Here is a 12646-nt window from a genome sequence, read left to right on the forward strand (position 1 = left end):
AATGGCATTTACGTCGGTCCTCCCGGCGGAACATCCATTTCATTAGCCCGTTGGCTTCAGTTGAGACCGGAGGAATTCCACTCCGTTAAAGAATAAGGCGGCGGTGGCGGGTACAGATGCTGCATCCTCTGCTACGAGGCTGTGGGTTTGCTATTTCCCAGCGGGCGCAGTCTTCGAAAAAGAACAAAACAATACAAGAACGTATCCGGGGTCCTTCTAGTAGCTGACCATCGCACGCACTGGCGCGGTGACAATGCGCGACGCCGTTGCTATACTAGCCAGAACCAGCCTCGTTGCTTAAGTCAGACGGGTGGATTGATTTTCGCGATTAGATCATCGTGGGTTCAGTACTATCATCGACAAGTTCCTCGCTAGCCTGGTCTCTTCGGACGCAATACAATCATCATATCATGAGAAGCCGAGCAAGCCTGGGCAGGGAGGCTGTCCAGCTGTCATCTCAGCTGGCCATCTGAATATCATCCCTTCTGGCTTCACTGGAGGCATGCATGCCTCGCGCACTTTCTCAGCTCGCTCTGCAATAGATAGGATGGCATGAGCAATGATACTGCTGTTTTCTTGGGCCGCTTGACGTCGTACTATAGCCAGGGTTGATGTATCCAACAGCATTGCAACACTGACGTCGCATCTGCCATTAGCCATGAGAAGTCTAATCCAATATTCCAAGATGTAGATCGGGACGTCGCTATCATTCAGGGGAACTAACCAGCCGCCTCTTTACCGGAGCTGGGATCTCCCAGCTGCACTGCTGTGGTTGGCTGTAGGGGGCAGGTTGAAGGGACGCCGGCTGGGATCTATTGAAAGCCGGCACATTTCGCCAAATAGTGTGCTGCAAGCAATTACGTGCATTTTGCGCGCTTGCCTCCTTTCGACGGAGGGGCCTTTTTTTCTTTCTCCCCTTTTGCTTTTTTCTCTCGTGGCGCGCAGCCCCCCCCCCCCCTGCCTTTCCAGGCAAACGCCAGCCCGAGACGCCATCGAGGATCTGGCTTGCTGGACAGGCCGTGAAGATTTGTGTCTCGCAAGAAGAAATTTGCTTTTGCGTCGGCACCCGGGTCTATTGGTCCATGGCTCTCGACTTCGAGGCCCATGATTCGTGGGCGGATATGATAACTTCATTTACCTTACCTTTGCGTCTGTCGGCCCAACCCCTCCCATCACACACACCATTGCAGATGCATGTACCGTGAACCCCAATCACCGCCGCAGGGGCAAACGTTTGAGGTATAGTGTACGGGAACCATCAGCGAGATGGGGGTATGTATGAATAGGCATAATAGACTCGGAGCGTTATATTGTATGCATCTGTGGGCGACTGGTCACTTTCCCAGGATTTTTCTAATCTCGCTCTCCAAAGACAATGTATATACATATGTAGTAGCAACAGCCCACGCCTTGACGTCGTGACAGCACCAGATCGTAAGAGATCGTCGGGTCTTTTTGCTTCTTTTTGCTCTGTGCCCAACCTCCTTGATCTTCTCCGTCGACCGCTATCGAACGCCCCAGAAGTCGCGAACGCCCGTTCAGGGCTGTGAGGCCAAGCAAACTTTATCCCATGTTAACGGACGGCAACTGGCGCCCCAAATTGTATCGAAAGGCAGACGCCCCAACGATATTCAAAGGCAATTGACAGATGCGGGCGAGCTGCCACAAGGCTGAGACGGGATAGCTGGCTACCTAATGCATGCCGCCAGCCAGCTAGACACCTACGCATGTCGGCAGGTAGCAGCCGTTTCGATGCTTGCTTCATGTATCTCAACCTCAAGTCGACGCTATGACTTGGCTAAGGAGTTGGCGTTGGTCTCGGCTCGGATGAGATCAGGTGGGATCCGAAGCAGATGTGACTGATGTCGAGTGAGGTCAACAGTCACCTGTCTCCAAACGCTACCAACTACCACAGTTCAAACAAAAGCAAAGAAACTGTAAGAAGCTCAGACTCGTACAGATATCCTGCAGCGGGCCGACGCTTGCATGCCAAAGCAACGTCACCGCCGGGGCGTCGCATCTATAGGTGCTACTGCATGTCTATTCACGTGATATTATTCCGGTGTTGTGTTGGAGAATGTGATAGCTGGCAGCTGGCTGTTTACGGGATAAATCTGGCTGGGGTACTCCGTAGGCACACTGATATATGGATACCGGCGTAAAATATGAGATGATTGAGATGATTGTCGGCGTCAACTTCTACCTCAGTGTAATATTCTGCAAACCATTGAACCAGAAAGGTTCCTATACCAATGTTGACGAAGAGCAACGTGAAACATCTCGATGAAGCATGTGCACCCAACATAGCAGATCATGTGCTTCTGCAATGGTCGACGATGTCTTGGGCTGGCTCCAATCAAATACCAAACGAGTGACACTCGATAATACATGCACACTGATTGAACATCGAGCGTCCTACCTTCACGGTTGCGCTAATATACAAGGCTTGTGTCGCCTGCCTCTAGGAAACCACCGAGTTGCAATCATCTGGTGATGCTCTCAATATGTATGTCTATTACGCTCTTCATTCATTGCTCAACTCTGCAGACTATATGCTGATCGATCGCTCTCGCACTCGTCTGCAGCATGTCTGTTTTTACGAGCCAGAGCCAACTGCCAATAGACTTTCCTGCATTAACAGATACTATGCCGGTAAGTAGCACGGCGTCTAGCGTCCGCCGCCGCCGCCGCCGCCGCCTCTGTTTCCTGTGCGCCCTCTTCCGCGTCCTCGGCCTCTGTTGCCACCACCCCGTCCACCTCCCCCTCCACCACCGCCGCCGTTAGAGTTCATACCACCGGGACGCGGTGGCAAGGGGTGGAAAGACCTCTGCGAGCCATTGCTAATGCCATTGCCATTGGAGTTTCCACTGAAGACCATAGGCGGGGGAGGTCCAGGCGGAAGCGGCGGCATATCCGCAGCCCCGGGAGGAGGCGGGTGACCGTTGTTGCGAGCTCGTCGTGGCGGCCGACTGGACTGCTGCTGTGTCGGATTGACGATATTGGTAGAAATGCTGATACCTCCCTTGCCTGGACCGCCTCTAATGACGGGTGGCTGAATGAACTCGCCCTCGGAGTCATCGCTCGAGATGAAATGGATATGAGTCTTCTTCGTTGCCTTGCCTTTGATATGGAACTCGGGCACCTCATTGGCGGTCGGGTGGTCAATACCTACCTGCGCGATGGCAATGTTGGTACTCTCTGGGTCGACATAAGAGTCACGGTTTGTCTTGGACCATGTCGTCCACAGGCCCTGAGCCTCTGCCTTCTGCTTCTTGCTGACCAGGCCACATTCTGGTCCGTAATGGCCAGCCGTGCCACACATGTAGCAATAGCAGGGGATGTCCTTGACTTTCTTGAGCTCTGTCAAGCCTGGCTGATAGCTCCTCCAAACTGTAGGGCAGCGATCTTCCATGTGGCCGCGAGCCGAGCAATAAGCACAACCAGGACGCTCTTCCTTGGCCAATGCAAGCTTCTCCTGACAAGAGGATGAACTGTGACCAAGCTGGTAGCATCTGGTACATCGTTTCTTTGTGGGGCACGCGTATGACATGTGATCGTCACTCTCGCAGAACCCGCATTTCAAAGACGGGCAGCTTTCAGACCGATGTTGTGTACTGACGCAATGTAAACACACGACTTGAACGTCGCCGACCCGCGGGAAGTACAATTCTAGCTGGCGGACTTCTTCGTCCTCGGACATGGTGGCTGCAGCTTCAGCGCCCTTGCCGTTGTCCTGATTGGACACATTTGCCGGCGTGGCGGTAAAAATTTGAGTAGGGGAGTCTCCCGGCGCTGAGAAATCGTCGTTGTTAATACGCTTCTGGGCTTTGGCTGTTACTTCATCCCAAAGTGAGTCGTCCAAGGCATTTATCACCCTGATTGCTTCGGCCTTGGACGCCTTGTTCTTCGTTCTACTGGCACCAACGAAGTATCCGTGTCGATGATGAAGTATGTAACCCAGAGCACCACTGACAACTTTTCTGCCGACTCCCTTTTTATCAGGGTTGGAGCGCATAAGCAGGGCGATGAGAAGATCAAGTTCCTTCTCGGCCCAATCAACCCACCAAGAGGATTTCGTCTGGGCGCCGCTGCTCCACTTGATGGTTCGTATCTCGCTCTTGGGCAGTTTCCAGTCCTTCTTGGAGACTCGGAAAGTAGCGTAGCCAGTATTGTTCGAGCTCGTAGTCTGACCGTCAGATGAAGCACCGGGTATGGTAGGTGGCATACTCTCGCCTTCCTCGTCATCCTCGCCATCTGCACCGTCCTCGCCATCTTCGTCGTCACCACTCACGTCATCTTCTCCAACTTCACCTTCTGAGTACTCATCAGCCGAACCACTCTTTGGGCGGCCATCAGCCGGACCATTCTTTAGGCGAGTATCAGCTGGATCAATCTTTGGACGGTCCTCAGTGGGCGTTTCAGAGGGTGCAGTTGAGTTAATGGTGGGGGTTTGGGTAGGATGTGTGGCCGAAGTTCCCTTAGGCTTCCCAAACGAAGTCCTCACCCCAAGAAGACGGACCCCACGATTGATGCCCACAGGACCTTGAGAGGATGTTATCTCCGGTTCATTCTCTCGAGCAGGCTCATCACCAGGTACAGGATCTAGCACAGCCGAGGGTGCTGGTGCGCTCTCTGGCTCAGCCGCGATCCCTGAAGAGGGAGTGTCATGATGCGCGGCCAGTTCATTCACCTCTCCATCACCCGACGGAACCGGGGCATCAGGTCCAGGGCTGTGTGCTGTTCGCTGCTTCTTTCTTGTGGGTGTAGAAGAGCCTTCTCGATCACTGTGGCGCTCAGGTGTCAAGCCCTTCAGCTCTTCACCATAATCGCGCGGCCGTTTCTGGCCACCCGGTGAAGTGTCTGACTCACCTGCCATTCGCGGCTGCTTGTAATGCAAGTCCAATTGGAGATGTGATGGCTGCTCACGATCAATTGCGCAAGCGAGGCAGCGTTGGTAGGGTAAGGCACTGTTGTTTTCTCTCAGCAGATATGCGGATTTTTAGGCGGCTGTATCAATGATCGCAACTTTAGTTTAGAGTTTTGCGACGCGGGTGGGAAGGTGGGTCCTGCAGTCGCCCTTCCAGCAATGCGTTAGTGGGTACAGGGGGTCATCAACCAACTGGAATGGGACAGGTTGACGGACAGGCCTGCTGCTGACCCAGATTCAATTGATATTGATCTCTGTTTTTCCCACTGAAGCCAACCACTATGTTCGCATAGAAATTACCTACCATGCGTTAGGTGTGCGCAACATTCTGTGCAAGTGCGTGGATTTTCCTTGTCCACTTTGATAACACTATGTACATACAGTTATCATTTATCAATTCAATTTGCTATCGAGCCACCAAGCACATCTACGAGGTAAGTGTGTTATGGAACTCGAAGCAGCTGCCATCGCATGTGCTCGTTCCTCTACCGGACAGTTGGTTCCGGGTGGATTCCGAGAGCAAGCTACTCAACAGCTTGCGGAAGACGAGAATTTATCCAAAAGGGGGGATTCTCCTTGAATGAATGCACTTTATATGAGATCTCGAATACTATACTGTTTACTTTCTTACGTATTTATCTAATCATTAGTATTCGATTCTCCAAGGGATCACAGCACCACAGCCTTTTTCTCGTGTTGCATCCCCAATGGCAAGGATGGTTCGTTTTTCGCTTCGAGAACCAAGGGGGAGCAGACACGGTGGCGGGGCCAGATATTTATCAGTGGAACCTTTAGATGTCTGATCACTGATAAGTGAGACCCTGGAAGACCTGGGACGGGCAGAACGGACGGGTGCGGCTGGTAGCAGTAGTAAGCTCAGCTTTTCCAATTGCCTCTTGCTCGCACATACAAGTGGGCGGCGAAGCTTGTGCTTGTTGCTTGCTCCTATTCGCATTGACTACCGTCGCATCCCAGCAGACAGGAATCTGTGCCTGCGCTTATTGCAATAGCTCTTGGCGCACCGACGAGATGGGACACAAGCGAGAGTAATGGCACCAATGGCAAGGGGAGGCTAGGGGACCATCCCGGAATCGGGTTCCATCTCCGCACCGAATGCCCATTCTAGACGGCCCAGAAGATGCCCCTGGCGCAGTAACGGCCCCCGATGCAACCTGGTAATGAATTGGGATGTTTCTGAGGCGGAATGAAGCGATTGGAGAGAACCTCATGCGATGCGAGCGAAGCAGTCCAAGACTGTTGCTGAACTGCCGGTGTCCGCGAGTTGCGGCCCTGCTGTCTGATAGGCTGGGTGTAAGTCAACCATCCACGTAACCTGATCCACCATCCGGCTTGGCCCCCCAGACAGGAACCCAGCCAGCAAGACAGGAACAGGAGAGAGAGCCGCGCTGCAACACAGAAAGCTTCGAGCCTCCTACAAATGCGGCCTGGAGGTACCGACTTCTTCCCACCACCTGCCTAAAGAGTGTGCCGGCTTCCTCCAATTCCAGCTGGACAAGTGACCTACAACCCTCTTTCACCCCCCCTACCACCTACCCGTGACCCTTTTTGAGCTGCATGTACCTACTTACCTACATACAGACCTTAATACCATCCCAGTACCTACATCTGACCTCAATTGACCGAGAAAAAAAAGTCATCCTCATCGCATCGCCAAACAAGCAAACGTTTGTGTGTACGCGCATCTGCACACCCGATACGATACCACACGATCCGACCTGATCTGACCTCAGACTTCCACTTCCCATCCGGAATCCCCGCAAAAAGAGTTACGAGAAAACGGAAATCGCTCGCTGCCTATTTCGATTCGCGCGCTCTCCATTGGTCCTGCAGGCCACTTCTCCTTTTTCTCCACCATTGATTGGCATCTCTACAAAGTAGCAGCACCCATATTGTTCTGGCTCACGTGTCGCGGCTTGTGCATATGCTCCCTTAGAGCTAGCTACTACTACGACTTACTACTTTTACTACTACTACGCCTGGTATTTTCGCCTCCGGGTTTCCTTTTGCTAGCCCTCCCGACAAACCCCATTGGCCGCCTGCATCTTGTTTTTCTGTGACATCACGAGGCACTACGAAAAGCACTACAACTGTCTCCCACGCCCGCGTCCATCGCCGCTCCCTGACCGTCTTCGTCGCTAAGCGAAACGAAAAGTCCCACGACTCCCGCATCCTACCTCTTCCCGGCCTTAGCAAAGTCCCGCCCCGTTGCGAGACTTTGACGAACAAATTGCCCACGGTGGCCAACACAAAGCTTCACGAGGATTCCTCCAATACCGCCAAGCTGGCTTCTCCGATAGTACTTCCCCGCACCGTGTCCTACGGCGTCGGCACGAACCCCCCTCCGCGAGCGGGAAATACGTATCTGAACATGGACGAGGGGAAGACGACCAGGAGACGGAGGTCCAGTAGTATCCTGCAGATCTACCAAGAGCCTCAGGAGCCTATAGAGCAACTGAGTGACCAATCGGCCCTCCCGAACTTGAACGCACAATGGGTCAACGCGAAAGGTACGTGACATATATCTACGCCCCCGAGCCAGGGACGTGATGAGGATGGTTGGCCCCCGGCATTCCCAAAAGGCATGGCGCAAACACCAAACAAGGTTTGGCCCGGGGTGGCGTGGAAACAACCCGAAGGACAAGCATCGCAAGAGCCGCAGTAGCGGGAGAGGGAGGGAGTCGTTCCTGGAATGTTCAACTTGGTTCTGGCCAGGCGAGCTAACCTGAATATCTCCATATAGGTGCTTGGACGATTCACTTCGTCCTGATTTTCGCCCTTAAGGTCTTCTACGATGTTATCCCCGGCGTCTCCCAGGAAACCTCGTGGACCTTGACGAATATCTCGTACATGTTCGGCTCGTATATCATGTTCCATTGGGTCCGCGGTACGCCTTTTGAGTTCAACAGCGGAGCCTACGACAACTTGAACATGTGGGAACAAATCGACGATGGCGCGCAGTACACACCGGCCAAGAAGTTTCTTCTTAGTGTGCCCATCGTCCTATTCCTCCTGAGCACGCACTACACCAACTACGACCTCACGTACTTCACCATCAACTTTCTGGCTACTCTCGCTGTGGTAATACCTAAGCTACCATTTGTGCGTACAAGTCAAACCCCCGGCCCGAAACTAATGGAGAATACTGACCCGTTCCTTGCAGAGTCACCGTATGAGGGTCGGCCTATTTTCCGGTGTGCCTGAGGAGGCCCACTGAGAGTGTGAATCCGAAAGAAGGTGCCAACTCAACGACCGCGAGGGAGAAGAGAGATACCACAGCATTGGTCGGCTCATGGGGCCCATGGGGCTCATGGGTTTTTATGTCACCACACACCTACGCAAGGGGAGCCAGGGGAAGACGGGGAGCCAAGACCCTGCCAAGGCAGCAAATGACGCCAAACACCAGGTACCTACCATAGAAAGGCAAGCAGCCAGGAAAAAGAAGTGCAATGCCTAGTCCAGACGGCGCGACGAGTAAATCTCTCACTTAGGGCTCATCACACGGGCCGAGGAATGTATATGTGAACTCAAAGTACGGCCGGGCCCTCCGGGTTCAGCCAGGACCTTTGGTCTAGATCAACCCTGGTGGCCGTCGGTAAACAGCCATTGTCGCGAGTGGTGGGTGCTGTTATTCATATGTATCATACAACCATCGGGCCAGTGGCTGCTGAAGCTCTTTGCCTGGCGCGGTACTCTAGCATCCCAACAGACATGGAATGAAACAGAACAAAAACTTCCAATTGGACGGCGGAAACTCTTAGCCAAACTACTGCAGGCTGATATACCGGTTTGGTCAGAGATAGTACAATGTCAAAAGCTGCCCGGCCGAAGTTGAGGCAAGATGGGAAGATGATAGCCTCCTAGTGTGCCGTTCTTGTTGTGGGAAGTGCCCGGCTTCCATCTGCGAAGGTGTGTTTATTGTTTATGGCAATAATGCAGTCTTACTGCTATATAAATCCTGGCAAGAAGTCTTTCTGGACGTTCTGACAACTTTCACTCGTTACAATCAGTCTTGAATACGTAGTCCGCAGGCTCGACAGATGAACTCTTGAGAATCGATACCCCTCTCCTTTTCCCAACAGTCGCTACTCATCTTACATTCGCTTTTACCAAAAGTACGTAACAGAATCATACGTACCTACCACGTATACCCCCCTGGAGACAAAGGAAGATGAAGCTCTCCGCAATCGGTCTTCTCGCTCTTTTGAGCATGGCTGAGGCCAACAACGTCCAGCGGCGCGGCGGTGCCGGCCTGAATAGGCTGGGCTTGTTCGAGGCCGCCCCTGTCCCTCACCGACGACAGGTGGGTAACCTGTCCACGGCTGCCCCCACGACTGCTCCCATGACCGCCAGTGCGGACCCGGCGCCCCTGTCGGTGACGACGCAGCTCGTCACGGTCAACCAGTCCGTCCTGATGACGACCACGCAGTCCTTCTGGTCCAACTCCACCGTCACGCTCACGCTGCCCTGTACTAGCTGCCCCGGCGGCGTGACGACGGTGACGACTTGCGCGCCTACTTCAACCACCCCGGCCCTGGTCGCCACTACCCCGGCGCAACTCATCGCCTCCTCGCCCGCTACCACCACCCTCTGGGCCAGCGGCACCGTCACCATGACCCAGCCTTGCCCTGTGTGCACACAGCTCTCGCCCGCGCCGACGCAGCCCCTGGTCTACGTCAGCAGCAACTACACCTGGACGCAGCCGGCCCCGGCCCCGGCCGTGTCGTCGCACTCGCGGCAACCCCATCCCGTCCGGCCCGTCATCGCCACCACCACTGCCTCGAGCGCTGTCTGGGTCAGCGCTGGCACCGTCACCGTCACTACTACGCTCCCCTGCTCTACCACGATGCCGACCCCCTGGTCCATCGTCTCCACTTTCGTCAGCGCCATTGTCGTCACGACTTCGGCCCCCGCCCCGGCCCCCGCCGCCCCTGCCCCTGCCATCACCAACATCCCCATCCAGCGGCTTTCGACCAGCACCCTCGCGGTGCCGGCGGTGGTGGTGGTCGCGCCGACCCCGGCGGTTTCATCTGCGACGCCCAAGCAGATCACTGCGCTTCAACCCACACCCGCGTTGGCTCTTCCCTCTGCGCAGGCCACTACGCTTCAGCCCGCGTCCACGAAGGCTTCTTCTACTACTACGACTGCGGCCACCACTTCGACGCCGGCCGCGGTCAAGACCGCCGGGGCGGCTACTTTCGGTGCTTCCGCTGCCAGTGGCCTCCTTTTCGGCCTGGGTGCGGGGGTGTTCGCTCTCCTCTGAGTGGGTGCCTCTGTCTAGCACTGCAAGGGCTGCATGTCACGCACCAGAGCCCGTCAACTCAGCTTGGAGCGTACAAAGTCCTCCATTACTCCCTTGCTTTAGGTATGCAAGTCCTCTCGTGGTTCGGCGGGGGTTCGGTCTGTTTGTCAAACCAATGTGATCGGAACGAAGGGAGGGGAGTATGGACTGGGGCTTGGTTTCTTCTGGTCATCGTTGAGGGGGGCCTTTTGGTATGCATGATTGCTATGTCTAACACAATTTCTTCTTCCCATGTCCTACTGCTTGAATGTGTACTACATAGGGTCACAACAGTGTTCGATGTGGGTGATGGAAGTGATCTCGCCTTGGTAACACAAATTGGGAGAAGACCTCATAGACATTTCCTTTTTGTTTCACACCCAACTTCATAATTATAACCATAGCAGTTCTGTAGGCAATTCAATGCCGTTAATCGTTTCTTACGAGATAGCTTTGTTTGTTTCCCATATGCAGCAGCAGGGCTGGCGTGTGATAAGAAAGCCATATGCCGCCCCTTACTTACCCTGTTTGATGACACGCCCGACCGTTTGACATTCTGCTTATTCGAGCTCTATACCTTATTCCACAATAACCGTTTCCAGAATCTATCTTCAATACAATATTTGCATTCAATCGCGGTTCTCGCTGTTGCCAATGAGACTGACCAAGCGCGACTAAGTTGATGTGTTTCATGATCTGGGCAACCTAGCTGCGTCCTTCCTATAAAACCACCCGTCCAACACGAAACTGGTTTGGAATTCACTGTGATTTCCCCTCCCTCGACACATACGCAAGCCCACTCGGTCCGGTATCCTTTGTTCTTGGCTTTGCTACATTGCTCGTTGCCCCAACTTGCTTTGCATCATTAACAACACCTACAGCTCGTGCCCAGTAACCCGCATTTCGCCATCGCCACCATGAAGTCAGGAGCACCGGTACTGTACCCCAACGAAGAAGTCGCGGTCCGCGTGACGGACTACGCGGAGGAGCACTCGAGCGACCTCCCCAAGCACCTTGTCGACTACCACGCCCACGTCGTCGCGACCCAGCCCCGGGCCAACATGATGATCTCCACGTTTCAGGGGCAGGCCGTGGTCTGGCTTGCCCACCTTGTCGGGGCCAAGAAAGGTTCGCAGTCAAGCGCTGAATCCCCCAACGAGAAAACACTCAATTTAGCTAATCCTCGTTCCGAACCAACCGTGTACAGTCCTCGAGATCGGCGTCTACCATGGCTTCTCCGCTATGATCTGGTCCCACGCCGTCGGTAGCGAGGGCCGAGTCACTGGTCTCGAGTTTGACCCCGAGTATGCCAAGCAAGCACGCTCCGTCTTCGTCGAGCACGGCATGGACAACATCCGCGTCGTGATTGGCGACGCCTTGACCACGCTGTCGGAGCAAGTCCCGGCCCCAGCTGCAGATGGCGGTATCGAGGGCGAGCCCTACGACATCATCTTCATCGACGCGCAGAAGTCCGGCTACCCGGACTACCTGCGAACCATCCTCGAGCACTCGCCGGCGGCCTCCGCGGAGGATGGCAAGAAGAGGCTCCTGCGTAAGGGAGGCCTGATCATCGGCGACAACGCGCTGCGCTGGGGCGGCGTCATCGACGACCGCAAGGAGCACAACCCGGTCGCACATTATCACAGCCGAAATTACGAGCGAAGCGAGTGGGAAAACGACCTCCACAAGTTGCGCGAGTTCAACCGCGAGATGAAGGAGAACCCGCGACTCGAGGCCTGGCTGTGCCCGCTTTGGGACGGGCTTGCTATGGCTCGACTGAGGGACTGAGATGGTGTGTTCTTATACGGTGTTGCCTAGGGATAGCTTTCTGCATGATTGCTTGATAAGGGGAGGCAGCTTCCTAAGTACTTGGGTTTCGCTTAGGCTTGGGTATGACTGATTCAAGGGACCGGCGCACTGGGGGAGATACACACGCGATGCATGGTCTTTTAGGGCATCGCATTCATACATTAATCAGTACGTACAGACAGAGATATTGCTCTTCCAGTGTGTCTTGACCCATGTCGCGGGTCCGAACAACCATGTAATCATTGCATCGTGAGACGCCCATGCATGTCCACGACAACTCCAACCCTCCAGGGCTTGCTTTGCATTCGTACAGTAGTGGTAAGGTTGACTGACGTCCAGGAATGCGTCGGATACATCTTACGAAGCCAGGTCATTTCAGGCTTCACTGACATGAGCCCAGAGGTGGCATCTCACTGGATGACTACGGGCGTATCCCCATAGCGCTAGCTGACACCAAGAATATAGAGCTCTCTAAACAATGATTTGTCATCAACTATAAACGCATCACACCCACAGCTGTGTTAGTTCAGTGGTAGAATTCTAGCCTTCCAAGCTAGAGGCGGGGGTTCGATTCCCTCACACAGCATCGTCAGTATTCGTTTTTGAATTTT

At 54.2% G+C, this 12646-nt stretch overlaps 4 protein-coding genes across 4 annotated transcripts; 3 read left to right on the top strand and 1 right to left on the bottom strand.

Annotated features, from left to right (window-relative positions):
* Positions 1 to 2668: 2668 nt before the first annotated feature.
* PG985_010910 (uncharacterized protein) lies at positions 2669 to 4876 on the bottom strand (the record flags this gene model as incomplete). Its single annotated transcript, XM_066830677.1, has 1 exon — positions 2669 to 4876. One exon carries the CDS (start codon positions 4874 to 4876, stop codon positions 2669 to 2671), a length of 2208 nt encoding a protein of 735 aa, XP_066681359.1.
* Positions 4877 to 7316: 2440 nt separating this feature from the next.
* PG985_010911 (protein ORM1) lies at positions 7317 to 8162 on the top strand (the record flags this gene model as incomplete). Its single annotated transcript, XM_066830678.1, has 3 exons — positions 7317 to 7455; positions 7689 to 8047; positions 8109 to 8162. 3 exons carry the CDS (start codon positions 7317 to 7319, stop codon positions 8160 to 8162), a joined length of 552 nt encoding a protein of 183 aa, XP_066681360.1.
* Positions 8163 to 9116: 954 nt separating this feature from the next.
* On the top strand, positions 9117 to 10208 carry PG985_010912 (uncharacterized protein; the record flags this gene model as incomplete). Its single annotated transcript, XM_066830679.1, has 1 exon — positions 9117 to 10208. The coding sequence occupies one exon, from the start codon at positions 9117 to 9119 to the stop codon at positions 10206 to 10208; it is 1092 nt and encodes a 363-aa protein (XP_066681361.1).
* A 935-nt stretch (positions 10209 to 11143) lies between these two features.
* PG985_010913 (uncharacterized protein) lies at positions 11144 to 12014 on the top strand (the record flags this gene model as incomplete). Its single annotated transcript, XM_066830680.1, has 2 exons — positions 11144 to 11354; positions 11434 to 12014. The coding sequence occupies 2 exons, from the start codon at positions 11144 to 11146 to the stop codon at positions 12012 to 12014; spliced, it is 792 nt and encodes a 263-aa protein (XP_066681362.1).
* Positions 12015 to 12646: the final 632 nt, after the last annotated feature.

This window comes from Apiospora marii (assembly GCF_038362585.1).
Source record: "Apiospora marii strain CBS 49790 chromosome Unknown utg000007l_segment0_segment0, whole genome shotgun sequence".
In the NCBI taxonomy this organism is placed as follows: domain Eukaryota; kingdom Fungi; phylum Ascomycota; class Sordariomycetes; order Amphisphaeriales; family Apiosporaceae; genus Apiospora; species Apiospora marii.